The 27,696-nt window shown below is 36.3% G+C and overlaps 5 protein-coding genes across 8 annotated transcripts; 2 read left to right on the plus strand and 3 right to left on the minus strand.

Annotated features, from left to right (window-relative positions):
• Positions 1–194: 194 nt before the first annotated feature.
• Positions 195–1,656, minus strand: LOC130990857 (uncharacterized). The gene is made up of 3 exons (XM_057915086.1): positions 1,571–1,656; positions 947–1,472; positions 195–782 (listed from the first exon to the last, which is right to left on the minus strand). Exons 1-3 carry the CDS (start codon positions 1,654–1,656, stop codon positions 195–197), a joined length of 1,200 nt encoding a protein of 399 aa, XP_057771069.1.
• A 719-nt stretch (positions 1,657–2,375) lies between these two features.
• On the plus strand, positions 2,376–7,030 carry LOC130989401 (isocitrate dehydrogenase [NADP]-like). Its single transcript, XM_057913384.1, has 15 exons — positions 2,376–2,774; positions 2,881–2,924; positions 3,025–3,134; positions 3,727–3,764; positions 3,850–3,927; positions 4,062–4,115; positions 4,196–4,297; positions 4,381–4,469; positions 4,582–4,685; positions 4,790–4,858; positions 4,943–5,058; positions 5,751–5,785; positions 5,863–6,005; positions 6,203–6,325; positions 6,765–7,030. Exons 1-15 carry the CDS (start codon positions 2,531–2,533, stop codon positions 6,856–6,858), a joined length of 1,443 nt encoding a protein of 480 aa, XP_057769367.1. The 5' UTR covers positions 2,376–2,530; the 3' UTR covers positions 6,859–7,030.
• Positions 7,031–13,049: 6,019 nt separating this feature from the next.
• Positions 13,050–14,711, plus strand: LOC130989453 (glutaredoxin-like). The gene is made up of 4 exons (XM_057913469.1): positions 13,050–13,275; positions 13,540–13,628; positions 14,297–14,395; positions 14,487–14,711. The coding sequence occupies exons 1-4, from the start codon at positions 13,220–13,222 to the stop codon at positions 14,588–14,590; spliced, it is 348 nt and encodes a 115-aa protein (XP_057769452.1). The 5' UTR covers positions 13,050–13,219; the 3' UTR covers positions 14,591–14,711.
• A 6-nt stretch (positions 14,712–14,717) lies between these two features.
• On the minus strand, positions 14,718–18,265 carry LOC130989409 (anthranilate phosphoribosyltransferase, chloroplastic-like). Of its 3 annotated transcripts, XM_057913401.1 has the most exons (10): positions 17,897–18,257; positions 17,670–17,813; positions 17,003–17,164; positions 16,702–16,785; positions 16,023–16,211; positions 15,865–15,955; positions 15,724–15,783; positions 15,495–15,613; positions 14,990–15,124; positions 14,718–14,904 (listed from the first exon to the last, which is right to left on the minus strand). In XM_057913401.1, the coding sequence occupies exons 1-10, from the start codon at positions 18,074–18,076 to the stop codon at positions 14,872–14,874; spliced, it is 1,197 nt and encodes a 398-aa protein (XP_057769384.1). In that variant the 5' UTR covers positions 18,077–18,257; the 3' UTR covers positions 14,718–14,871. The 3 variants fall into 3 exon arrangements, with proteins under 3 accessions (XP_057769384.1, XP_057769385.1, XP_057769386.1); XM_057913402.1 differs by lacking the exon at positions 14,718–14,904 and having other exon boundaries at positions 14,991–15,213; positions 17,897–18,265; XM_057913403.1 differs by lacking the exon at positions 14,718–14,904 and having other exon boundaries at positions 14,991–15,313; positions 17,897–18,265.
• Positions 18,266–20,995: 2,730 nt separating this feature from the next.
• On the minus strand, positions 20,996–26,263 carry LOC130989420 (uncharacterized). Of its 2 annotated transcripts, none has more exons than XM_057913422.1 (9): positions 26,031–26,263; positions 24,914–25,246; positions 24,609–24,642; positions 24,217–24,441; positions 23,633–23,722; positions 22,911–22,976; positions 22,720–22,811; positions 22,584–22,631; positions 20,996–21,381 (listed from the first exon to the last, which is right to left on the minus strand). In XM_057913422.1, the coding sequence occupies exons 1-9, from the start codon at positions 26,033–26,035 to the stop codon at positions 21,270–21,272; spliced, it is 1,005 nt and encodes a 334-aa protein (XP_057769405.1). In that variant the 5' UTR covers positions 26,036–26,263; the 3' UTR covers positions 20,996–21,269. The 2 variants fall into 2 exon arrangements, with proteins under 2 accessions (XP_057769405.1, XP_057769404.1); XM_057913421.1 differs by lacking the exon at positions 26,031–26,263 and adding an exon at positions 25,745–25,796.
• Between the last annotated feature and the right edge of the window lie 1,433 nt (positions 26,264–27,696).

The following is a 27,696-nucleotide window of genomic DNA, read 5'->3' on the forward strand; positions in this document are numbered from 1 at the left end:
AAATCATTCATAACTGCACAACCTTCAATTCTACACAAAATTCTGCACAAAAATTCCTTCTACACAGCATATGCATTCCTCCCCTTAAAGCTTTACATAACTTCACAAAAAATCTTTCATAAATTCTGCAGCCTTCAATTATGCATTCACAAAAGGATTCCATCTTCAAAATGTGTTCTTCTACTTCACATAACTTATGTTCCTTGAATTTGAAGTTGATGTACCATCATCTCAACCTCATCTGTGCATCCTGCATGCACTCCCAAATCTTTCATTACTGAATCACTAATTGACAATGCTCCATTGTCAATTAGGTAGGATATGCACTCCCTAACAAGTTCACTTGGAACTTGGAGATTCAATGGAAGCATATCCTGCTTAATTAAAGCATTCTTCCCTAAATGAGGGATTTTGTAGCTATTCCTCCCCTTAACTTTTAGAATTTCTATCATACAGCTTTGCAAGCTTAAAAATACTTTATTCAAAGTGGTTGGGCTTAGCTCATTGAATGAGTTAATGACAACATTCACTAGACCATCCACATTTGTAGACACTGATTCAGTTTGGAGGCTTTGTATTGCCCTGAACAACCCCAGATCATTGATGTTTGTATCTGGGGAGTTTGGTGGTTTATGCACTAAATGAATATCAAAGCCATCAGCTGAAGCTACTGCCCTGAAATTTGGGTCTGAATCTTGAATGTGAGGCCTAGCATTATCTTGCTGTATGTAAATGGTTTTGCTTGCATTTGCTGGCCACAATGCTTTAATAGCAGGAATAATCTGAATTTTAAAAAACAAGCATTCAGTACTTCAAACACATGCATAAACTCTGCCACTTAAAAAAAAATCCATACATTTCCCTTCTACATTGCATAAACTGAAATGAATTGCACATGGTACATGCTATTGTTACATTTAGAACAGATTTCATTCACTCTATGTACCTTGTAGATTAGGCAATCTTTCACTACTTGTTTGGTGATGCTTTGAATTGGTTTCCACTCCATTGTACCTGCAGCCCTGTTCTTACTGTTTCTTTTGCCTGGAACCAATTCAGTTAATGGAAAATTTTCAATTTTTCCATCAAACAAGCATTCACCATTAGCCCAAAAAATTGGCCTACATACAACATACATGAACATCACCTTGGTGATGAACTTCTTGTTCTTGCATGTCCTGTGAGGTTCTATCTCCTCAGGAGTCAAATAGAACATCTGTGCACTTTTTGTAATGTAGAACCATTTCTCATCAATGTAGATTGTGTTGTGCATGCTTTTAAATGTCAAACTCCTAACAATCTTGTCATATTCTAGAGCTTCTAAGGAAAACCATAGCCTAAGCAACTTGTTTGGATCAGTAAGATCAGGTTTTATTGCATTTGAATGAGGCCTGGTCAGTCCTGATTTTATCCATCTAACAACAGTGCTTTTACTGCATTTAATCCCACATGCTAGCCTTCTAATGGTAAATCTTTTTGACAATTCTAAGCTAGCAATCAAATGTAAATCAAGTTCTACAAGTTTTCTCCTTGGCCTTAGCTTTTTTTTTTTACTCAATGAACTAATTACCTCACCACTTTCTCTTTGTTTATTTGTAGCTGCCCAAATACGACTAATCGTTCGTCGGCAACAGCTCCACTTTTGCACCGCAGCATTGCTCCACTTTGGCTTCCTTCAAGAAGAAATTTGATGATGGCAGCCCTATCAAAGGAAGAAAGATCCTTCCTTCTAGTCACCTTGGAGGTTTTTTTGATTTGTAGGAGTTGTGTAGATTTTGAAAAGTTGTTTCTGCCCTATTTATAAAGGGAGTAGCTTTTGAACGAGTGAAAATTGTGGGAACTTTGAAAATTTCAGATTTCATAATGGAAGGAGATTTCATTTTCATTTTCATTTTCATTTTCTGGCACCATTTTTTTTTTTTTGCTATGTGTCTTCAATTTCATATTTCAATTTCAGAAGTATATTAGACAACTTTAGGTGTATTACAGATTATTAATTTATTACAGATTTCGAACTTTAGTGATCATTTAATTTAATTACATATTATTAAAAATAAAATTAATGCAAAAAAATTAATTCTTTTTTATATTAATAAAATAGAAATAATTAGTTCTTCCTTAATCACAAATTAAATCATGTGGACCACACTCCTTATTTATCTAATTTGCTTCTTCTTAATCTCCGTGCTGAAAAATAATGAGACTTGAATAGCGGGATGGAGGAAGTATTTTTTTTTGGCATATAAGAAAACTGCTAAAGCTTCGCGGGACGGAGGGAGCAAAAAATAAACAAGAAATTCATATATTTAGGCGCTATTATCTTTGTAAAAATAAATTACTACTAGACCTGGTAGAAATACAAAATAAAGTGAGTAGAGTTTGTTTGTTTATACTAGCAAATTAGCAATTAAACAAATCAGAAGAGTCTATTTTGGTACGCGATTGAGGTTTTAGTTAACCCCGCAGCTAAACCCAGAACAGTGAAGACGTTGCCCCCGTTTACATATAAAAGCCGATCTCCATCTCTTAGATGCTCCCGTTCCTCCACCGTCTCCGGCCGACCGCCATGTCCATCGCCGCCGCTACTCTAGCTGCATCTCCATCTCTCTCCATCAGGAATCCTAGGTTATTCCAACACAATCCACTACTCGTTAATCAATCCTTTATCGCAATCAGTCTTCTCTCTTCCAGCTTCCGCAATGCTTCCGTTCGCTGCTTCGCCGCCGCTACCGCCGATAAAGTTCGAGTGCAGAACCCTATCGTGGAAATGGACGGTGAATTATTTTTTCGCATAATTTTACTGTCACGATTTGGTAAAGGACTTGTTCACTATATTTTGGCTGCGTCACTAAATTTTTATGTATGATTGGACGAGTTTAGGTGACGAGATGACGCGAGTGATATGGACTATGATTAAAGACAAGGTAAGTACAGGCCATATTATTTAGTAATATGTTCGATGTTGAGTATAGTGTTTCTGCTGTGTTACTCTTTGTTTATTGTATTGGTTTGGCGTCAATGTAGTTGATATTTCCGCATTTGGAATTGGATATAAAGTACTTCGATTTGGGGATATTGAATCGCGATGCTACTGATGATAAGGTTACAGTCGAGAGTGCAGAAGCTGCGCTTGAGTAAGTTTGCGCAGGAATTTTTATTTTGACATCTCTTCTTACATGATTTTAGAGGATGTTGGCTGTCTGGATGTGATGTTTTCATTGTGATATGATTTATTTTGTAGTTGTAGTTGTAGTTGCAGTTGTATTGGCTGAATGTGGCTTACAAGTAGTAATTATAATTGAGCTTCTTGGTTTAATAGTTAACAATGGGGATTTTCCAGAATCTACAGGTACTAATAATAGGAAAACTTTTAATATGGTAGATATGTTGGAACTCCCAAGAGGATTCCAGTCTAAATCCAGCTCAGTAGTTGGACGACGGATGGGGGATGCAAAAGCATGCATAATTGGTTTTTGAGGAGTTTTCAGCATGCATTATCCATAACTTTTAAGAGATGCTTTACGGTTTAAAAGATTAAAGTCTAGAATCTAAAACACCATTGATTACCAGTTCTGGGTGCACTTTGAGATCCATAATTTGAATAGCAAGGCAGATGTACTTTTTTTTTGAGACGACAAGGCAGATGTACTTTTAATAGAAAGTGATATGTAAGATATTGCTACAGTATGAAACTTGTTCTTATTACTTCATGTGCACCACCTCCAGGTACAATGTTGCTATAAAATGTGCTACAATTACTCCAGGTTAGTTTTTCCTTAACTCTTTTGCTGATATAAGATGCTTCACTATAGTCAGAACATAAGAAAATAGCTAATTCTCTCTTTTCAGATGAGGGCAGAGTCAAAGAATACGGGCTTAAAGCAATGTGGAGAAGCCCCAATGGCACCATCAGAAACATATTAAATGGTCTGTTTGTGACATCTTATTTTGTCTTTGTATCATTAAATTATTTTTCTGGTTTTCGGCTATTTTTCATGTTTCTTGCCTGCTGGTTACATATTTGCTCACTGGTTGTATTTTTGTCCAATTATTCTTTCTAGGAACTGTTTTCCGGGAGCCTATTTTGTGCCAAAATATTCCCAGAATCGTTCCTGGTAACATTTTGCTTCTTATTTTTTTTGATGAAAACGAGACATCCAAAACATATTTCAGCTATTGCAATCCTATCTTACAGGCTGGAAGAAACCCATTTGTATTGGCAGGCATGCCTTTGGAGATCAATATCGAGCCACTGACACAATTATAAAAGGACCTGGAAAACTTAAAATGGTTTTTGGTGAGCTAGTTATGCTTTATGAAATTTACTATATATGTCAAGAACAAAATTTTTTATGAAGATTTATCTCGTCTATGTTTTAGAGCCGGAAAATGGGGGTGAATCTGTAGAACTGGATGTGTACCATTTTAAAAGTCCAGGGGTTGCCCTTGCCATGTACAACATTGACGAGGTTTGTCAGTTTACTGATATTCCTGCTTCCTATAAACTTGCTACCTTTTCTTCTAGTGCCTACTCGTTCTTAGTTTTGCACCTTTTCCTAAATCATTGTGATAATTTATCAGTCTATTAGAGCATTTGCGGAATCATCCATGGCAATGGCTTTTGGGAAAAGATGGCCTCTCTACTTGAGTACGAAGAATACAATCCTAAAAAAGTATGATGGCAGGTAATAAATGATTTATCCCCAATAAATCCTCTCATAGCCCAATCACATTTGTGACATGAATAGAATGTGTGATAGCATTATCATCATTTTTTTGAGTGTTTCAGGTTCAAGGATATATTTCAGGAGGTATATGAAGAGAACTGGAAGAAAAAATTTGAAGAACATTCAATATGGTAATATCCTGAGACATGGTATTGCCAAAGGCCAATCCACTTATTTTCTTCAATGCTCACCGAAAGTTGCTTTCCTCTATATAGGTATGAACATCGCTTGATTGATGACATGGTGGCTTATGCAATGAAGAGTGAAGGTGGATATGTTTGGGCTTGTAAAAACTATGATGGAGATGTACAGAGTGATTTACTTGCTCAAGGTGATTTTATCTTGAAAAGTTTGATGGTCTGACCCTTATCCAATGAAGTTGGGATAATAATCCCCTAAGAGGGCGTTTACTTTTGAGGATTAACCTTGATAGATAAAATAGTAAGGTTAATCCCTTGTTTACTTAGATGGATTGTTACTTTGGTATCTCCCAAGGCCCTTGATTATTTCTATCATTTGAGTTAGTTTTGCTTGATTCATATTATCCCATTGAAAGATGAGTTTGGAGAAATCCTACTCTTGAGGATAAAAATATGCAATCATGCAAAGTAAACGCCACCTAATTGTACCAATGGAAAATCCAATTACCCCCAATATCCCATTCACCATGCACGTCAAACTCATTATGCATTTTTCTTTCTTTATCTTTATCTTTATTCATATGTATGCAAGGTTTACTAATTTCTCTACTTCTGCCAAACTACCAAGTCCCATGTATACTCAAATCCAAAGTATCTTATCAAAATTTTGGTTCAGTTTTTAGACTTGTTTTGATGTTGCAACTTCTGTGGCTCTCAGGATGCCCATCAAAAGATTTAAGAAACCTATATCAATGTGATTTCCTTAAGTTCTATTTAAATTAAGAGCGATATGTAGTGCTCTTCTTCAAGGCTGCTCATGCTACACATAGTCATGCCTACTAGTCCATTTTTGGAAGGTTGGCTGATACTACTTTTAATGCAGGATTTGGTTCTCTTGGACTCATGACTTCAGTTTTGGTTAGTTGTACTTCGGTGTTATTTTTGTGTATCTCATAATACCCTTTTCTTTTGCTAACAATTGCATAGCTTTGCAGTTGTCTGGTGATGGAAAAACATTAGAAGCAGAGGCTGCTCATGGGACTGTAACCCGTCATTTTAGACTTCATCAGAAGGGGCAAGAAACCAGCACAAACAGCATTGCCTCTATATTTGCATGGACACGAGGATTAGAACATAGGTAAGTTTTTTCTATATTTTGTCTAATACTGTACGGTTGCGATCCCACTTTTTGAATATTTTGAACTTCACATCCTGATTCAGTGATTCTCCTCGAGACCAGCAGTCATCTCCCTTTCATTGTTGATCTGAATGGATTTTATGTGCTTAAATGTTTAATTTTGGTTGAATAATCATGTACGTTGACTTCTCTATCAGAGCCAAGCTTGATGGAAATGAAAAGCTGCTAGTATTCACCCACAAGCTAGAAGAAGCGTGCATCGAGACTGTGGAATCTGGAAAGATGACTAAAGATCTCGCTCTTCTAATTCACGGGCCAAAGTAAGTCGTGCATTCTCTGTTCTAATCATGCAATTTATGATTTAGCACCAGATATCTTGCACAAACGAAACTTGACTTCTTGTCGAATTAAATGGATTCGTAGCTTGGTTTGTTCTATTACATAACAGCACTTCATTAAATTTTCGAATCACTTAGAAATTGATTCATATAGGCTCACACAGGACTAATATTCCATGTCATTGCTAATCTTGTTGGCAACATTTGATTGACATGCAAATCAAATGACCATTCCTGGTCATACTCAACATTACTCGAACGTTTCACAGTGAAATGATTTTGGTGACCGATCTTCTTCAGTTGAAAGTTAATTACTCGTCTCTGACTACCCGATAGAGTCGACCTCGTTGATTGATTCTCATTTGTTCTCAATGCACTTGCCATTTTCTTGTATAATCTAATCAGCATGGTTCGTATGCAGGGTTTCGAGGGAGTGTTACTTGAGCACTGAAGAATTTATCGACGCTGTTGCACAAAATCTTGAGTCCAAGCTTCGTACGCCGGTAACTGTCTAGCATTTTGATCCATCAAAATTTTCCGGATTTGCCAATAGCATAACTCATTTCTTAACTGAATTTATGGGTGAAAATTCGTAGGCTGTAAATGTTATGTGATATGCGCTCTTTAAATTCCAACTAAAAATATGAATGCTGAATGGAATCAGTGATATTATCTTACAGTGAAAAACATGGCCTTTTAGATACGACCTCTCTCTCTCTCTCTCTCCCATGTGATTCCTATTTATCAGTTTGTGGAAAAGGTATAACATAATTCAGCAAAATGGATACGTTCGGATCACATCGAATCTTTAAAACAAAAATGAAGAAATTCAACCTGATTGGCCATCGGGGTGAAAGGCCGCTTGCTTTACCTTATTTCACAGAATCCGGTACCATCGCAGTAACATGGCTGACCGGTTCTCTCTCTCTCTCTCTCTCACATCACGACCTACATTCCTTTTGCACGTAAAAATCTGTCTTAATCAGAAATCAGAAGCTTCTAGACTGTCAGTATATTAATTTTAATGGGTCGGTCTCTGATGCGACGGTCGCACTCCAGTGCGACGGATCCGCCCCGACCCGCGCCCGATTCGACCCGGATTCGACCCGGAGCCCTGACCTGGAGTTTAAATAGGTATTAGAGTTACTGTTCACATTTTTTCATCCCCTTTCTCCCAAAATTCGTCCGCCTCCTCTGCGAGGAACACTCGTCCGCCTCCTCTGCGAGTGTTTCTGCAACCTCTGACAGTCTCAAGCCAAGGCGGCGCAACCAACGCCATCGTTCTGCAACCTCCGGCAGTCTCAAGCCAAGGCGTCGCAATCAACGCCGTCGTTCTGCAACCTCCGGCACTCTCAAGCCATTTCTAAATTATTGTTCAGACTTTAAAATACACATACATTTCAAAATTATTTGTTGTGGATTAATGTATTACTATGAAAGTAATACAATTATTTTTATCTTACTTTTGATATAGGAATATGTACTGTAAGTCAGTTTAACATTTACATTTCCTATCAACAATGTATACATTTGTTTACTATAACTATTACATTTGAAAATAAGTATCACTCTACATATTAATAAGCCTAAATGTATATTTATGTCAATATAAGTATCTCATTTCATTAAACCCCGAATATTGTACCCTAACCAGATTATTTACATTTGTGAAGCCTAATATTTACTTTTCTTGCCCAAGATGTATACTTTAATATACATCAGCTCTGGCAATGGAAATCTACTCTGTCGAGTGATGGTCAGCTCTAGCGAGTTTGGTCAGGCGAATGACTGTTAGCTCTGGCGCTGGAAATCTACTCTGGCGAGTGATGGTCAGCTCTGGCGAATGAATTTCATACTAAACCCTAGACCTGGAATACTAAACCTTCCCCGAATATTGAACCTTAACATGATTATTTACATTTGTGAAGCCTAATATTTACTTTTCTTGCCCAAGATGTATACTTTAATATACATCAGCTCTGGCAATGGAAATCTACTCTGTCGAGTGATGGTCAGCTCTGGCGAGTTTGGTCAGGCGAATGACTATCAGCTCTGGCGCTGGAAATCTACTCTGGTGAGTGATGGTCAACTCTTCTGGCGAATGAATTTCATACTAAACCCTAGACCTGGAATACTAAACCCTAAACCCCGAATATTGAATCCTAAACAGATTATTTACATTTGTGAAGCCTAATATTTACTTTTCTTGCCCAAGATGTATACTTTAATATAGGTATTTGGCAAGGGACCCAAACATGTGCAATGTCAGCTCTGGCAGTGGAAATCTACTCTGGCGAATGAATTTCATACTAAACCCTAAACCCCGAATATTGAACCTTAACATGATTATTTATATTTGTGAAGCCTAATATTTACTTTTCTTGCCTAAGATGTATACTTTAATATACATCAGCTCTGACAATGGAAATCTACTCTGTCGAGTGATGGTCAGCTCTGCGAGTTTGGTCAGGCGAATGACTGTCAGCTCTGGCGCTGGAAATCTACTCTGGCGAGTGATGGTCAACTCTGGCGAATGAATTTCATACTAAACTCTAGACCTGGAATACTAAACCCTAAACCCCGAATATTGAACCCTAACCAGATTATTTACATTTGTGAAGCCTAATATTTACTTTTCTTGCCCAAGATGTATACTTTATTATATGGGATCTGGCAAGGGGCCCGAACATGTGCAATGTCAGCTCTGGCAGTGGAAATCTACTCTGGCGAGTGATGGTCAGCTCTGGTGAGTTTGGTCAGGCGAATTACTGTCAGCTCTGGCGCTGGAAATCTACTCTGGCGAGTGATGGTCAGCTCTGGCGAATGAATTTCATATTAAACCCTAGACCTGGAACACTAAACCCTAAACCCCGAATATTGAACCTTAACCAGATTATTTACATTTGTGAAGCCTAATATTTACTTTTCTTGCCCAAGATGTATACTTTAATATACATCAGCTCTGGCAATGGAAATCTACTCTGTCGAGTGATGGTCAGCTCTGGCGAGTTTGGTCAGGCGAATGACTGTCAGCTCTGGCGATGGAATCTACTCTGGCGAGTGATGGTCAGCTCTGGCGAATGAATTTCATACTAAACCCTAGACCTGGAATACTAAACCCTAAACCCTGAATATTGAACCCTAAGCAGATTATTTACATTTGGGAAGTTTAATATTTACTTTTCTTGCCCAAGATGTATACTTTAATATAGGTATTTGGCAACGGGCCCGAACATGTGCAATGTCAGCTCTGCAATGGAAATCTAGTCTGGCGAGTGATGGTCAGCTCTGGCAAGTTTGGTCAGGCGAATTACTATCAGCTCTGGCGCTGGAAATCTACTCTGGCGAGTGATGGTCAGCTCTGGCAATGAATTTCATACTAAACCCTAGACCAGGAATACTAAACCCTAAACCCCGAATATTGAACCCTAACCAGATTATTTACCAGAGCAGAGCTCGGGAAGTCAGAGCGGACCAGAGCAGAGCTCGGGAGGTCAGAGCAGACCAGAGCAGAGCGTGAGAGAGAACGCAAAGCGTGAGAGAGAGAGCAGAGCGTGAGAGAAAGTTAACTCATACCTTTTGAGAGAAAGTTAACAAAAAAAACCAGTTTTCCCTTAATAAAGTGAAGAACACTTGAAAAATGATTAAAGGGGCCTACCTTTGAGACATTTCTCCAGCGTTTTGTGGTCCCAGATGCCACCTTCAATCCGACAGCCTGCAATTCTTTAATCTTTCTCCCAAATCCCACCCACAGTACTCGAAGAACAGCGACAAGTCGTGACTCTTGTACTCTCCACCCTTTTCCCGCGTACAATAAGGTAATTCTAGGGTTAAAGTGTAAATGGGGGTAATATTGCGCAGTAAAATGTTGAAACGACGTCGTTTTAACTTAAATTAAAACGGCGACGTTCAATTTCACCGTCCGACATTGACACCTTGGAACGTCGGTTGCCATGTCATGCCAACTCAGCTTTGATTATGCTGCGTATGCTCGCCGGGGGAAAAATCAAACTAATTACTCTGATGATGTATTTATGAGCAAAATTAAAAGGTCGTGATATATTCCTGAATTTGGAAATTTCTCATGGATTTAGCGGCAATTAACCCTTTAAAATATTACTATAATACTACTAAAAAAATTCCCACCACCTCATTACTTAAGCATCATTCTTGCGCACCCGTTCACATTTAATTCATGTTAACAATTTTTTTTATGCATTTATTTTGGTTTTAGTACCTTGTAAATTGTTATTGACATTATTAATTTTATAAATCACATAAAAATTAAAGCTACTCTTATATTTTATTCATTCATTTGAAGTTATAAGAAAATGATATTTCCTATTTTAGTTTCAAATATTCTAAATTATTTGAATACAATATCAGCATAAACAATTGGAAAATGACTATTATAATTCATATTCACAAAGATCAAAATGTTGAAAGTTTCAGAACTTGACAAAAGTTCACCTTTGTTGATGGTTTCTATAATCGATGATGTATGAGCCCTCGTAGGCATGATGTAAAAAAAATAAAAAATAAAAATCCCTTTCCATGTTAATACTATTAATTATATGTCAAGGGCCATATAATTTACTGCACGTTCTGATTGTGGAACTCGATTATTGTTTACACCATCTGTGTATTGGTTCATACATATCACATATATCTATTTCTATGCAAACAAATGGGCATTATTATACTGCAACTAGAAATGAAGGCTTGGAAACTAAACTTGTCAACAGTTCGCAACCTTTGAACACGACCAGTATTCAAATGTGCTAATTATGTTATGGACATATTCCAATTCTATCTATAAGCTCATGTTCGGTTGAGTATTTTTTTAAGGTTGAAAATATATTCAATTAGTTGAATCCATTATTTGTTGTTTGATTTGAATAATAAGTTAACCATTACCCTTACTTGAGAATAATTCAATCACTTAATATGTTACCCTTTAAAATAAAAGGGAAAACAACAAAAAGAGAATTTCTTACTAGCTAGTTACTCAATAAAAGTAATAGTTATTGTTACAATTTCAGCCCTTTATTTAATTCCATTATCTCTCATTTCCTCTACTTGAACCAAATGAACACTGCCCACGTTGGTTGGGTGTTTTTAGAAGTTGGAAATAGATTCAATTAATTGAATCCATTACTTGTTGTTTGTTTTGATTAACGGGTTAATCATTACCCTTACTTGAGAGTAACTCAATCACTCAATTTATTATCCCTCAAAATAGAGGGAAAACCAAAGAAAGAGACTCTCTTACTAATGATTCATTTCCATTGTTTAACTAAACACTTAATGAAAGTAATGATTATTGTTACCATTCCACTCCTTTATTTGATTACATTCCATTTTCATTCCTCTAATTGAACCAAACGAACACTAAGTATGTAATATTGTTAGAGAAAGTCAATTCTTCATGATTTGGATTAGAATCAGTGCCCGTTTGGTTCAACTAGATGAATGGAAATGGAATATAATCAAATAAATTAGGGAATGACTGGTAGCAATAACTAATTAACTATTACTCTACTTTATTGAGTGTTTGGTTTAACAATGAAAAGTTGATTCCATTTCTTTTGTTTCTCTTCTATTTTAATGGGTAATTACAAATTGGGTGATTGAGTTTTCCTCAAATAAGGGTAATAGTTAAGTCATTACCCAAACCAAACAATAAGTAATTGATTCAATTAGTTGAATCCATTTCCAACCTCAAAAAATGCTCAATCAAACATGAGTTAAGTATGTAATATTGTTAAAGTTAATCCAACTGCAAATTGAGGTATCATATTGTCTCTCTTATAAGAGGTTGTTTTCCTACTCCCTCCGTCCCACGAATCTTGACACGTTTTTCTTTTTGGGCCGTCCCACGAATCTTGACACGTTTCCATTTTGGGTAATAATTATTACCTTATCTCTTCTACTTTATCACATTTATTACCTTCTCTCTCCTACTTTATTACTTTTATTACATTCTCTCTCCTATTTTATCACTTTTATATTTCATTAATTACACACTTAAAACACTAATTTACAACTCCTTAATTCTCGTGCCGAAACCAAACGTGTCAAAATTCGTGGGACGGAGGGAGTATTTTTTTAGATGTTTAGTTTAATTTATACTAGCTTGGTTATTAGTTTGAATCATATTTGTACTAATTTGATTACTTCATCGTAATGCATATTTGATTTTCATGGTATTCAATCGATTATTTATATACTCCCTCCATACTTTAATAGTTCACAATATTTTTTTTACACATATTAATAAAATATAATTAATATTTTTAATAATATAATTGTTTTATTTATTATTCTGCATATCATCTTCACAAACATTAAATAAAATTATTTCAGTAAAAAAATATTTTAATGTATTTAAATTTAGAAAATAACCTACATCACATTCTAAAATGAAATAGAAGCCTATCAAAATGGGATGAAAGAGGAAATACTTTTTTTTTTTTATCGCATGAAAAGAGAAGATCGAAGCAAAATGTAAATCCAACGAATATTAGTGGAATTGGGATGGACACAATATTGACTTTAATAAAAAAAACTATAAGTTGAATTATTTAATCAATCTTAGGCAAAAGTAAACGGTGCCCATAATTGTGAACGTGTTTGACCATGCAACGAAGAAGCTGACCGCGTTTTCTGTATATGAAGAAGAGATATACAGTATATTTTAAATTTTGGCCCAATTAGTTTTATTGCCATTATTCTCAAAATAAAAAAACAAAAAATTATTGCCATTTCGCATCACAATAAATATTCCACTACATATATAAAGTCCAGCTCTACCGCGGTAGCTCATATTGTTTCACTCTTCCATTTCGATTCGAGCTTCGTGAGAAAAAAAAAAAAATGGCGCTTCCCAAAGCCAAGGAAATCGTTGATTCAACCCCCGTCGTCATCTTCAGGTCCTCTCTCTCTCTCTCTCTCTCTCGATATATATATATATATATATATGTATATACATATGTGTGTTTTGAGCGAGGTGTTGCTGTATTCGATTATCTCGGAATTGAAATTGATGGCGAATTTTTAGGTTATTAGTGTTTTGATTGAGGATTAAGAGATAGTTGTTGGAGCGCTATATTTCTGTATGATTATGTACTATGCGTAGAATTATGTGAATCTGTTTTTTATGGAAACGAGTATTTTCTGTTGATTTGTGGCGGCAGCAAAACCTACTGTTCTTACTGTGCGACGGTGAAGAAATTGCTGAAGGATCTCGGCGCCTCCTTCAAGGTCATTGAGCTGAATGTTGAGGGTTCGTTATTTCTTCTCTCGCGTAATTTTTTTTTTCTGAATTGCAAAGTGATTTGTTCTTGCGATTGTAGTTAGTATTATTGTTTTGAGTTACGGAACCGGAATCTGGACTGATGCTGTGTCCAGATTGATGAAGATAATAGCTGATTATATTGGAACATAATTTGATTGAGATCCTTCAAATCATATTATGTCTTCCTCGTGTTTGATGATTTACCAACCTGATGAGTTTATTAAAAATGCGCTAGATTTATCCAATCATGATCCAACCGGTAGTTTAAAATGAATCTGCTGAGTAGTTAACTATTTGGATGACATGAGTTTGAATTCGACTAACACGTTTTGTATCTCCTATATGTTTTGAACTTGTAGTTTCATCAGGTTTATAATCATAGCTAAATTAGCATTACAAATTCTCCTTGATAGAGAACAGATGTTTTGATAATTTACTATAACTGCTCCTGTACTTTCCCTTTGCCAGAAAAAATTATCTTAATGGGTACTATTTTGCTGCTGTGAATTATCTTCATTCATGTTCTTTGTTTCCAGTTTCAATGAATTTTCAATGAAAAGATGTACTATATTTGTCTCCAAATCATGTTTCTGTTCCACTTTCAATGATTATCAATGAAAATATTGGATTATTGAGATCTGGTGTATACTTTGAAGATGATGGAAGTGAAATGCAATCCGCTCTGACTGAATGGACTGGGCAGCGCACCGTGCCGAATGTGTTCATTGGTGGCAAGCACATAGGTGGATGCGATGGTATTCAACAGTTACCATTCTGTGTGTTGTGAATTCGCATACTTGGTGAACTCTGTTTCATGCCATGTACTCATCTCCGTGCATTTTGCAGCAACCATCGCGTTGCATGGGGGTGGAAAGCTCGTCCCATTGCTGACTGAAGTTGGAGCAGTTGCCAAAGCTGATGCCTCAGGAGTTGGCAAAGCTTCTATCTAGAGTACCAATCAACTTCTATTATGCTCTTTACTTGCAAATGTTATGATTAAGTAGACCTCGCAGACCTATGTTACTAGTTCTGAATTGATAATCGTGATTATGAGGTATTTGTTTGTCTAAATATGCATTTTGATGAGATAAATCATGATTAGTTATGCATGTCTTCATACAATCCATATCAACAAAAGCAATTTTCGTAGTACATAAAAGCGAACTTGGTCAAACCATACACATTCTTTACCATACATGCTATACTACTCTAAGACACTCTAACCTTACACTCAGACAGCCATGGCTCTACCTCCTTTCACCTTCTGTGAGAAACCAGACTATCAGTGATTAGAATCAAGGATAAATGAAAACATTTACAATTGCAGAACCAAGTTATGCCAAACTTACATTTGAGACACTAGTCCAGCAGTCAAGAGTGTCTAGAGCTTTTCCCAGTCGATGTGTTTCACGTGCTAGAGCTATCCCTTCCGCTAGGTCACAGACATGCCCACTGACCAATAATGCAGCTGCTGCATTTAAGACCTGTAACATTCTCTTCTTAGCAGCTGTTTAACATATTTAGGTAGCATCTTGTCGATCAAATTGTTCTTCTGATAAACATGAGTACTTAGCTGGGTTCATGCAGACAGAGGAATATTAATTAAGGTATATTCGGGAAAGAGGCCAGTGTTGTTGTTGTATAAGGTATAGTTCACAAAAACTTGTGTCAAACTGTTCAAAATAGACGAGACAATATCACATATTCAGCGGCATATGTGTAATTTTGCTAGTGTTTTAATCGGGGTCTTGACGTATTTTGACAAGTCAGACAGTCTTGCACAAGATGCCCGCTAAGAATTTAGGTGGGTGAGAGTTGAGTAATTAGGTTGAAGAAAGCGTTTAAATAACTTACGAGCGCATCTGCAACGGCTCCTTTCTCACCAGCTAGCGTGCGCCTTAGTATCTCAGCGTTATATTCCGGGCCTCCGCCCCTCAGATCTTTTAAGGTGCAACGAGGAATGCCCAAGTCCACTGCGAGTTCAAGGTACAATTCATTTTTAAGTACCTATTGTCCATACATAGACTATACATGCTTGAAACTGATCAATCAAGTAAAGATTGTAGATAGATGAAGTTCTTACAAGGGTCAAAACTAAATTTCTCTATCTTTTCTGCTGTAACATCAAGCACCACTCCAGGCCCTGATAGAATTGAAACCATTAACAAAAGAAATGAAGAGAAGAAACAAAGAAAGCTAATGCTCTAAAGTTTGAGAATTTGACCTAGTGGACTCATTTCATCTAAACCTTCACAGTGAACAACCAGTGCTCTTTTCATCCCATATCTTTGTAGTGCTTTAGCCATCTTACTCACCTATCCAATTCAGCCCTGTCTTAGTTTACATGAGAATCACATGAAATCTTCAAACAATGCAACTTACCATGTCTGCTTTATAGACCCCGACCACAGAGAAAGGAACACGGGCTGGATTTAACATCGGACCCATGATGTTAAACACGGTCTTCACTCCCAGCTTTCTCCTCACAGGAGCAAAAGTCTTCATTGCAGGATGATGGTTTGGAGACATCATGAATCCGATCCCGACTTCTTCCACACATGTCTTCACTCCCTAATTTGGAGAGACATGGCTTCTTTTTAAGTGTCTACTCATACCTAATATAATGTCTCAATATCTTATAGATGACCAAGCATGCCCAGTCCATATAGGGTTCATAATATCTAGAAGAGTTCGGGTGAATGACACCATTTTGAGGTGAACTCGAGCCAACAAAAAGGCAGAGATCGATCATCTACGCTTTCCTTAACTAGACAAGTCTTTGGTTCAAGCTCACTAGTCTATAACTTACATTGTCAGATAGCGAAGCGCAACTCAGTTAGTAAGACACTACTTCTCCAACCATTAGGTCGGTGGTTCGAGTCGACACAGGAAGGAAATGGAGAACCGTTCTTGATCATCTTTTTCAAAAAATGGATACATTGTCATTCATACCTAATTTATGGAAACCTTTCAAACAACAAAATATTGGAGTGGTCATAGCATTTGCATCCCTATTTAACTTGATTGGGCATTGGCATCATAGACTCGAAAACAGACTAACCTTAGGCTCCATGTCAATGGCGACACCTAGTGCTTCTAAAACATCTGCGCTTCCACAGGCTGAAGAGCTCGATCTATGCCCTTGCTGTTCAGACAGAAACAGGTTGCTTAACAGATCAATTTCCTTTGAAATGTTCAGTCATAATGTTTGATATATATATATATATATATATATATATATATATATATATATATATATAGTGTTTTATGTTCCAAACTTTCAGCGTTTTCTATAAAATGTTCCGAACTCTTGTTTTCTCCTAAAACAATATTAACCCTATATTTTTTTGAATAGAACTGACCTTTGCAACCTTGGCACCACAAGCAGCAGCAAGAATTGCAGCACCTGTTGAGATGTTAACTGTGTTGGCCCCATCACTACCAGTCCCCACTATGTCCACAGCATTTTCCAGCCCTTCTACCTTTTTGCAACATTTTATCATAGCCCGAGCCATACCCACAACCTACATTTCCCAATATAATAAATTAAAATGCATATTTTTAGGTCCCCGTAGTTTTAGAGGTGTTTGATTTGGCGGGTGAGATAGACAAGATTGATAGAATTGGATGATGATTAAATAATCAATTCAATTTTGCGGTGATAAATAATCACTAATTGGATGATTAGAATACAAGCTGAGTTATCCATTATCGGCCGAATTATGCAAACTAAACACTTGATTAACATGGATTGTTTTATCAGTCATGTCGTATCACTCAAACCTCGTCTTTTACTCAACGGTAGTAAGTCCTAAACTCTCGTTTTAAGCTCTTGAGTTCGACGCGTATAGAAGCATTAGTTATATTACAAATAGAAGTATAATAACCCTATTTGAAAACAAATACAAGTGCATGCTTTCGAACTTAACGTTTAAGAACAAGAACTCGAAAATAAAGAACCTAAGCATGTTTTACTAATGGGGTGTGTGTGTGTGTGTGTGTGTGAGAGAGAGAGAGAGAGAGAGAGACTTCTTCAAAGGTCTCGCCTTTGGCTCTGAGGAGAACAAGAAAAGCACTGATTAAAGCATCATTGCCATTGGTGAGCAAGAAATCAAGTGCTCCCTCTGCTTCCTCTTCACTCAAATCCTCCTTATTCACCAAACACTCCATCAACTTCAAACAAATGAAATGAAAATCAGACTTCAAAGATTTGTCTAATTCCAAATCCAATATGAAAAAAGTTCAAAAAAAAGAACCTCTCCTGGACAAGAAATGGGCAGGCGAAGAAGGGGGCGGCGGTGAAGTTGAATTCTAGGATATGATTTCATCAACAACTCGCGACGATTCACGACAGCAAACCTCGGAATTTCAGAAGCGTGGTTGGATGTGAGATGAAATAGAGAAGAAAAAAGTGGATTTTTCTTTAACACAGCCATTGCTGCATTTCAGTGTGAGATTTGGCATAGAAACATAAGGTATATATCATACTTACTATATATACTTGCTGTCTTAAATGCGAGAGCTGCATTGTTTGGTGACCGCTGCAGACAGTTATAGGACACATCAAAATGTTTAGGTAAAGCGACATTTATGTAGAATGAATGAATTTTCCAAAAGTGAAGAATGGGCAGAATTACAGAAATTTCATTCAATAATTTAATCAAAACTTCATGACTCTAATATACAACTTCTCTCCTTATTTATACAAAACGTAAGCGGATATAAGGGTGAAATGGTGTCTACCTATTTTGAAAGATGAGATAAAAATATTCATCTTTACCAAAATATATAAATTATACTCCTTCGGTTGACAAAAGATTTGTTACATTATGGACGACATGAACTTTTAATAAATGTGAGTGAGTTTGTTATCATAGTAAGGGTCTCACTTTAAATGTGAGTGAAGTTGTTTAGATCTACTACGATAAATAGAAGTGACAAATTTTTTATGGACGGATCGAAAATAAAATTGTGACAAATTTTTCGTGGAGAAAGAAAGTACTTTATTTATGACTTTTTAACTAATGATCAGCCACCGATGCTTGATTGATTGAGTTGCTTTGATGGAGTACGTCAAATATTAGTGAATTTTCAATAAATGCTCGACATGCTCGACTCGCATTGATCGAGCATGTTGAACAAAGTTCAATTCGAATAATATAGAACATCGAGATGAAGCTTCGAATCTATTAAGTAAGAACAATTTTGTCATTTGTACATTCCTTATTGAATAGTTTTTCTAATTTTCGTTTACAGTAAATATTTTTTATCTTTTAATCGTAAAAGTGGGTAAAAAGTACCATTAACCCAACTATTATGACGTGGAAATATTAACGATGATAAGATACACGTGGACTCGTTGATTGGTTTAATATGTTGTGTATTATTGCAGGCTCGATGAGTCTTAAATGTGATCGGTTTACCATCTAAACAATTATTGTTATGAATTATTGGCTAAGAAGTCATAACTATTCCTTTCCATTGCATACACATTTGTTTTTTCCCAATATAAACTTCAGAAATCTGTCTACAACACTGTATTTGTTGTTATAACTATTCACAAATGTCGACTCTAATCTTGCAACTTTGTATTTTAATTAAATAAATTATTGGCTTTTATAATCATAAAAGCTTTGCTGTTTGCTTTTCTACAATCTCCATGATCTTTAACAAAATGCATATAGCGCGTAAACTATACTTATACTTCCTCCGTCGTCAAATAATTATATTATGAAACTTGTTTTTGTGCCTTTTAAGCATCACATTGCCAAATTTTAGAGTAAAATTGTGCTAGATTTTCAATTCTATCATTGTCTAAAAGTAAGGAAAAATAATAATTAAAAGATGCAAATGTAAAATCATCTTCTTTCATGATACATGTTTTTTTTTGTGTCATGAAATTTATTTGTCTTTTTTGAAGGAGGGAGTATAATTAAAGGTCTTTAGAGCATTCACAATGGTTACACGATAGCCCTTACACGATAGGGCTATCGTGTAAATGTGCTATCGTGTAACCATTGCGGGAGAGATTTACACGAGGGCTACACGTTCTATCGTGTAGCCCTTTAAACGGTGAAATATAGGCGCGTGTTTTACACGCGCCTCTATAAAAAAAAATGGAAATTCGAATTTTGATGTAATTTTTAGGATTTGTTATTTGTAGTATTTGTTTTTATTTGTAGTATTTGTTTTTATTTTATTAAATTTTATGTAATTTTTAGGATTTCAAAATTAATGCAATTTAAATTTGAAGTAAATTGTGTAATTTAAATTTATGAAATTAAACTTAAATGAAAAATGAAAAAATCAAAACTAATTCTATCATGTAAGCTATCATGTAATCCCACTGCAGCATCTTTACACCATGTGGTCCCCCATCATAAAGTAGGCTATCATGTAAGCTATCATGTAACCCCATTGCAGATGCTCTTAATATAGGATGTTCTCACCAAATTAAGGAAGCTACTATTTATAAAATGAAACACCTATTAACCAGTTTATAAGAAAAAAAGGGGAAAAAAAAGCTTTCCCTGAAAGAAGAATTATACACATAACTAAACATAAGAAATCCCCCATAATAATTTAATAATAAAAAGGACCAGCATATGCATATCAAAAAGTAACATTCTACATTCTATTCCCGGATTTTCTTGTGAGATTCATCAATAAAGTTCTCTTAAATTCAAAAAAAAAAAAAGTATTCCCTCCGTCCCAGGAACCTTGACACGTATTCTTTTTTAGGACGTCTCACAAATCTTGACACATTTTCAAATAAAGTAATACTTCATCCGTCCCATTGATCTTGTCCCGTATTCCTTTTTTGTTTGTCCCACCATCTTGTCCTATTTCTATAAATAACACTCCTACTTTATCACTTTATCACTTTCTCTCTCCTACTTTATCACTCTCTCTTTCTCTCTCCTACTTTATCTACACACTTAACACTACTACTACTCTCCTTAATAGCCGTGCCGAAACCAAATGGGACAAGCCCAATGGGACAGAGGGAGTAATTATTATATTATATCTTCTACTTTATCACTTTTATTATCTTTCATTTCCTACTTTATCACTTTTATACTTTATTAGCTACACACTTAAAACACTAATCTACAACTCCTTGATTTCCGTGCCGAAACCAAACGTGTCAAGATTCGTGGGACGGAGAGAGTAACATTCTACACATAATTAATATGTGTGTGTTGGCCAAGTGTAGAGTGGTTAATATCTAAACTCAAAAGTTTTGGGTTCGAGTTAGCTGTGGTGTGGCCTTTAAATTTATTTATTTATTTAATACCGTTAATTTATATATAAAAAAACATTTTGCACATAATTTCAAGATAAAAAACTCCCAATAACCAACAAAACCCTTTGGATTCAAATAATACCACTTGTTCCTTTTTTGTATTTGTATATGAATGAGGTAAAAGAATCTCAAATTTCTAGCATTGGAGAGCAGTTCCTTAAACCCTCCAAACTTGGTCCAAATAACATACCTCCTATATTCTGCAGTTGTGCAAACATCTCTCAATCTTTTCTCCAGAAATGAATTTTCTTGATGGATTGTAAGATTTGCTTTCTTCCACGTTACAACAAGAAGACACATTCGATCTTCCCAAAATTTATGGGCTAAGATTGATACGAATGAGGGAAGCATCTGGATAGTAACCAATGTTTCACTTTCACAAACATGAGGAAGATGGCATAGCAGGGAACGTGCATCGATGCTACCACTAGGTACCTGCATATTAAACACACACATGACTACTGAGATCAAGAATGTAATGGCCAAATATTTGGAGGTGTTTATATATTGTTTCCCTTTCATTTCTCTTCATCTACTTCGTATATTTTTGATAAATATTATCCCCAAATTATATCTACTTTTTTCAAAAATGTCCCGAGCTATAAGAAATGTTTTTTAAAATCCCGAACTACTAGATTTATATCAAAAATATCCTACGTCCATTTTTCTGTCCCTGAAATCAAGATGTGGCTCGTCGGATGCCACCGTGTAAATTTATACTCCCTTTCGTCCCCCAATTTGGTATATCTTGGAGAATGACACATGTTTTAATAAAATGGTTGATTTTGTAATTGTGGTGAGTGAAATAAGAATTTCACCTTTATGAGAGTGTTAAACTGATTAAAAATAAAATAAGAATACCAAATTTTATAGGATTTTGTGGGGTACTTTTACTAAAAATAGAAAAGGATACCAAATTAGGAGACCGACCAAAATGGCAAAATAAAGTAGTTGAATGTGTTGTGAGTTGAATAAGAGTCTCATTTTATTGTGAGTGAAAAACTTACCAAAAATAGGGTGAATACATTTTATGCGGACGGACAAACATGAAAAATTGGATACAATTTATGAGGACGGGGGAGTATCAAATTGGGGGACGAAGGGAGTATTTTATTATTCCGGTCCCCGAAATCAAGACGTGGCTTGTCGGATGACACCATGTGCTTTATATTTTATTATTTTAAATGCCATAGCATAAAATGATGTCGTTATGTGCCACGTCAATTCATTAAAATCGCGTGGAGGATCAATTTATGTGGACTTAATTTTTTTAAAATAATATGGCATAAAACGACTTTGCTTTGAGCCGTGTCATTTAAAAACATAAAATATAAATTACAAAGTGGCATCTGACAAGTCACGTCATGATTACATGACAAGAAAATGGATACGGGATATTTTTTATACAAACCTAATAATTGGAGTTCTAAAAAATAATTCGGGACATTTTTGATAAAATAGGTATAATTTGGAGTTTAATATGATATTTACCCTATATTTTTCTGGTCTAATTCGTTCAATTTGTACAATATTTCTCTAAAGTGAACATTCTTGACGAATGAAGTTAAACACGAGCTATTCTAAATTGCATTATAATCTAAAATTTTGTTGCGCTGATCAGTAAGTAATGAACTCACCACATTGGAGCGAGGTCTGCTGATAGATCAAGAAAAGGATATGGCCACCTGACACAGAAAAACAATCACCAGCAACTTCATCACTAAGATTTGCTTCACCACAAATAAAAGTAAAACTAATGGGAACTGTAATTACCAAATTGAGACGCAGGCATGAACAATCCACTGGAATATCACATAAATACCCGTCAACAAAATGAAGTAAGAAATCCGGAACCATGGGAATTCCTGAGATCAAACTTTCAAGATTACTCTGAATCCAGATAATACTAAAGCATGGTTTATTTTATAAACAAACATATAGGATATCCATATCCAGCAGCTCACCAGACTACACATAGCTGTATCCCCAAGGAGCAAGATAGCATTCACAGAGTGTGTTGCGACTGTCAACTAACTCAAAAGAAGCAGATATAGTTTTTAGATTGAAGAAGTGATACTGAAAACTGGAGAAATAAGTAGACATGCATGAAGTGAGCATTTCAACCTTGAAAAACCAAAACATATAAATTGGTTGTAAATTTTCTATATAGATTTCATTCAGTATAATGAAGTAACACACTAATCCATGGAGGATAGTCACAGAAATTATTATAGAATATTAGGTGCTGCTGGAAAAGGAAAAGTTTTGGGAGCAGTACAAAAACAACATGGTTAGGAACTTATAACAAGCGTTAAACAGGATAAGTAACAAAAAATGAAACAGATGTAAGTGTGATTTCAACAGATTTAGATTTGGAAGGCTGTCTCCAGTCAAACATAACCTTACAATATCAGTACCCCAAAAAACTATGCTCAAGGATCCATCACTTGCAGCAAATAGAAACAATCGTGACATTTCCAGGGAAAGCAATGATGCAAGCCAGATTATAAATTCTAAATCAAATAGTAGCAATTTTCTTTCTTGAAGAAAAATGTGACTATGCATCATCATATTTTTTTCATGAATATGTTGAGTCACACAGCCTACATTCTTTATGGAGTGACAACCAATAAGAGAATGCTCAGAAGCAGAAGCACAAGGGATTCTTGAGCAGATAAGCACTTACAAAACTCATCTCATAATCTTTCAGTGCCATGAATGGGAATATCACGCACCAGTAAACAATATCAGTGAGAGTTACTGCCCCTGCTGTCATCTGCCCAAGCAAAAACATGATATTGATTACCATTATGAAAGTGAGACCTCATAAATGATTGAAGCTGTGAAGTTCTTGACAATCACTGTGAGTTAACAATCCAAACAAACTCAAGACAGTTAATTTTCCAGAACTGCAAACCGGTCAAGGCATACGACTCGACATAAGCAATGTAAGTGAACGGAAACCTATGTTTAAGACCATCAGAAAATTTATCAAGAAAATCTGACTGAGAAGAAACCTATATAGCAAACTACTTCCATAAATTGTGTTTTGATATCAAATCACTAGCCTACAACTAAGACATTTGAAAAGAAAGAAATACTGGCATTTAATAATAACAAACTGAAACTGAGAAATAAGAAGATTCCTGAAATCACTTTTCCAAGTAAAACAAATGAATGAATTCATTTATTGCTGGCATGCTTCACTCAAGAGTCAAGAACAAAATTAAGCAGCTGTCATTCACCATTGGAAAAAACAATTAAGTACACCTGGAATAAAACTTGATAGAGATCATCCCACACGCCAGAAGTTATCAGAGCATGGAATGTTCCACGATCGTCCAACCTCTCCTGAAACCTCACTCCATTTCCATTCATTCCATGTGCTAAAGGCAAGTGCAAACCCTGCTCGGTATCCTCAGTTAAATAGCACTTACTGTTGCTATCTATTTTGAGATTGTAAAAACATCCACGTATAGAAAGTAATGATCCAAGCTGCATAAAAACTAGGGAACATAAGACACGAGGAGACAACCAATGGCTGAAAAAGGGTCGTGACTTTAGAAGGTAGGGTGAGTGTAGAAAGCTCAAAGGCAGTAATATCATTATTATCGACTCATTTCATATGCACTTTATGTCAGAATAGAAGTCACAAAACATACCCCAAAATAGATGGTGACCAAAGTAAAAGTCCACCTGTAAAAAACACATAATAGGAGTAAGAAAGGAGAAGTATGTTAAGACAATCAGAAACATTTAAAGGAGTCAGTAGAAAGCAACCAAAGAAGATCTTCAAATAGAATTATTATTCATAATTTTCCCCCTATCACACATCACACCTATGCATGCACAAAACGAGTTGCCTATGGATTTTCAGGTGCATCCATACATGACTCAGTTTCTAGATGTATTAACTGGTTGAGGTGAAGCGCTTACAAACGCAAGGACCAAAGGTAGAAGAACTCACTGAGTATAGTAGTAAAACAGTTCAGCTCCATGTAAAGCAAGATCAAAAGATACAACTGCCAAAAGCAGACCAAAAGCAATTATCCGAAAGCACATCAGGAAAATAGGATGAATTTCTTTTAGACAAGGTTTCCATGATTTTTCAGAGTGCAAATGCGAGCTCTCTTGCTGGTACCCTCCTACATCGGATTTGGAATTTCCTGAACGTTCATACTTCCATATTAGAAATGCTGCAACAACCATAGGTGTCAATACCCATACTGCACATAGAAACACTCTCCAATCCAACCAATAACTCAAGGTAGTAGGATCATCATTCACAAGCAGCTTCATCCTGTTGAAGACATTGAATGTATTAACTAAACCACTTCAAACAACTAAAGAAAAATTAGCATGAAAACAAAGACCGATATAAGCTTTTCAAATAACACATTAAGGAAAGCAGTTCTCTTTACACGGTAATTTCTTTACAAACTTCAATTTCTAGTTGCAACCTAACCATATACAAAAAAAGCACAGATCACACTAAAATGACTATCATGATGCACTTGTATGCATTTATCGAACAATTGAAAGTAACAGACATCGAATTCTCTCATCATAAGCGAGCCTTGAAGCCACTACCCAAGTCACACAACAACATCACATGACCATTCCAGATTATCCACACCTATTTTCTCTACGAAGTCACCAAAAGCATCGAAACTCCTGCTCCTCATTTCACCCTCAAAGCATTCATTCAATCGTAAGAGAAACAAACTTATTGTAAGTAAAAGAAAACAATTCCACAAATTTCTTCCTAATATATTTGATTGCCATCTCTATTACTTACATATTCAACAACAGCCTTTCAACATCTGTGATTAACATCTTTAACTGCAAAACTGTATTTAAATTAGCTCAATAGCAAGAAATATTGAACACAAACACACAATCAACAGCAAAAAACCGAACACGAATGAAAATCTGCGCTCACACAAACTAATTCACGCATATTCACACAAAAATAAACTCAAACAGCAATTGATGCATATTCACAAGCATCAGGCAGGCATGAACCGGATCATATGCTTTCGCAATCAAGTAACCAGCTAAACTGCAGAGCATGAACAACTTACTGCATTGAAGCAATGAATCACGACAACGAACACAAACTCAATTTAGGAACAGATCAAATAGGATCAGATGAAAAAAAAAATACAAAAAATCGGATTTTGCAATGGGAAATGGGAATTTGAGAAGGAATCGAGAGAGATAAGAATGGAAGAAGAGTAGTTAAATTTGAGTTCAGCCCTTTTTGTAGTAATAAAAAATCGTAATTGGAAAATCGAATTTGAACACGTCGTGGCTTTAGATGAATGGACCCTATATTTTAATTTTTGTTTTTATTTGGAAATCAAAATATTATTGGACTATAATTATTTGTTATTTGTTGGAACTTGAAAGTGACTATCATTTTATCATTATTGCAAATCTGGAAATCTCTATTTATAATGAACATGGAAGTTATTCGTGCATTATTTTAATGGGTTAAGTATCAATTTCATTTCTAACGCGTAGGTCTTTATTACGTTTAGCACCCTATAGGCAGGGGTGTGTCAACTAAACCCCTGGAGTACCTATTTTTCTCCAATTAAGCCATCTGACGTAACAGAGAGTTAACACCGTTAGCTATTTTTATTTTTTTTATTTTGTTGGTGGTGGGATCCACACCTTCTTCTTCACCAAACTCGCCGAAAATTCGCCGTTAACACGCGACCACGACTATTTCTACGGTTGGCGAAGGGCGAGATCAGAGGTGGAGGCGGAGCCTTATAGATGCGTCGTCGTCAGTTTTAAAGAGAGGGAGAGTCTGGGAGCTCGGCGGCAGCGCCTGTCCCGACCGTGCGTTCGACAGAAATTGAAAGAGAAAAGGCCGCGATTTGGGGCTAAGGTTTACGTGCGGCAGCGCCGCTTGATTCACGAGCGGTGGTTGGCTCGCCAGTGTGTCGACGGAAGAAAGAGACATCGAGGGAGGCGGCGGTGTTTTCATTGTTGCCAAGGAGGTGAGAGAGTGGAGTGTTGAGTGTGTGTTCTATGAAGGACGAAAGGGAGAGAGAACAGAGAGACGAGGGAAAGAAAAGTTAGAGAGAGATGCGGCGGCAGCGGTGGTAGCTGGCGGCTGCTATCGCCGGAAAAGGGAAGCGGCCGGAGAAATTAGAGGGAGAATGAGGGCTGGAGGGGCGGTGACAGAGGGCGGAAAGAGGGCGTGGTCGCCAGAAACAAAGGGAGGTCTAGAAATGAGGCTAGGGTCTGTGTGTCGCCGGGAGAGGGAGATGGAGAGTGTTATAGGGGAGAGACGGTGGTGGTGGCAACCGGCCGCTGCTCCTTTTCCAACAATTAGGTTTCCGACGAGTTTGGTGAAGAAGAAGGTGTGGGTCCCAACATTAATAAAATAAAAATAAAAATAAATAAAAATAGTTAACGATGTTAACTCTCCGTTAAGTCGGATGACTTAATTGGAGGAAAATAGGTACTTCAGGGGATTAGTTGACACACCCCTGCCCATAGGGTGCTAAACATAATAAGGGCCTCTACGTTAGGGGTGAAATTGATACTTAACCCTATTTTAATTACTCCATCCATCCGCCAAAAGTATGACACATTTGGCTGGGTACGGGATTTAATAAAATTGGTGACGATGTTGATGTAGTGGAGAAATGGTCTCACCACTTTATGAGATGTGTGGTTGAGATTGAATTTGAGGTGGATTTTTTGTAAATAAAGAGTGTTTGTAAAGATAAA

Source organism: Salvia miltiorrhiza, chromosome 6 (assembly GCF_028751815.1).
Source record: "Salvia miltiorrhiza cultivar Shanhuang (shh) chromosome 6, IMPLAD_Smil_shh, whole genome shotgun sequence".
Lineage (NCBI taxonomy): Eukaryota > Viridiplantae > Streptophyta > Magnoliopsida > Lamiales > Lamiaceae > Salvia > Salvia miltiorrhiza.

Coding starts and splice junctions, on each gene's coding strand:
- LOC130990857 (XM_057915086.1), bottom strand. CDS start 1,656: ATGCTGCGGTGCAAAAGTGGAGCTGTTGCCGACGAACGATTAGTCGTA. Junction 1,473..1,570: donor AACAAAGAGAAAGTGGTGAG/GTAATTAGTTCA, acceptor ATTGTCAAAAAG/ATTTACCATTAGAAGGCTAG. Junction 783..946: donor AAGATTGCCTAATCTACAAG/GTACATAGAGTG, acceptor TTTAAAATTCAG/ATTATTCCTGCTATTAAAGC.
- LOC130989401 (XM_057913384.1), top strand. CDS start 2,531: ATGCTCCCGTTCCTCCACCGTCTCCGGCCGACCGCCATGTCCATCGCC. Junction 3,135..3,726: donor AGTGCAGAAGCTGCGCTTGA/GTAAGTTTGCGC, acceptor CACCACCTCCAG/GTACAATGTTGCTATAAAAT. Junction 4,470..4,581: donor CCATGTACAACATTGACGAG/GTTTGTCAGTTT, acceptor ATAATTTATCAG/TCTATTAGAGCATTTGCGGA.
- LOC130989453 (XM_057913469.1), top strand. CDS start 13,220: ATGGCGCTTCCCAAAGCCAAGGAAATCGTTGATTCAACCCCCGTCGTC. Junction 13,276..13,539: donor ACCCCCGTCGTCATCTTCAG/GTCCTCTCTCTC, acceptor TTGTGGCGGCAG/CAAAACCTACTGTTCTTACT. Junction 14,396..14,486: donor GCACATAGGTGGATGCGATG/GTATTCAACAGT, acceptor TGCATTTTGCAG/CAACCATCGCGTTGCATGGG.
- LOC130989409 (XM_057913401.1), bottom strand. CDS start 18,076: ATGGCTGTGTTAAAGAAAAATCCACTTTTTTCTTCTCTATTTCATCTC. Junction 15,614..15,723: donor GAAATTTAGTTTTGACCCTT/GTAAGAACTTCA, acceptor TTGAACTCGCAG/TGGACTTGGGCATTCCTCGT. Junction 14,905..14,989: donor GCTGGACTAGTGTCTCAAAT/GTAAGTTTGGCA, acceptor GGTTTCTCACAG/AAGGTGAAAGGAGGTAGAGC.
- LOC130989420 (XM_057913421.1), bottom strand. CDS start 25,782: ATGTTAATCACAGATGTTGAAAGGCTGTTGTTGAATAT. Junction 24,442..24,608: donor TGGTCACCATCTATTTTGGG/GTATGTTTTGTG, acceptor GTTTTTATGCAG/CTTGGATCATTACTTTCTAT. Junction 22,977..23,632: donor AAGATTATGAGATGAGTTTT/GTAAGTGCTTAT, acceptor CTTTTGAGTTAG/TTGACAGTCGCAACACACTC.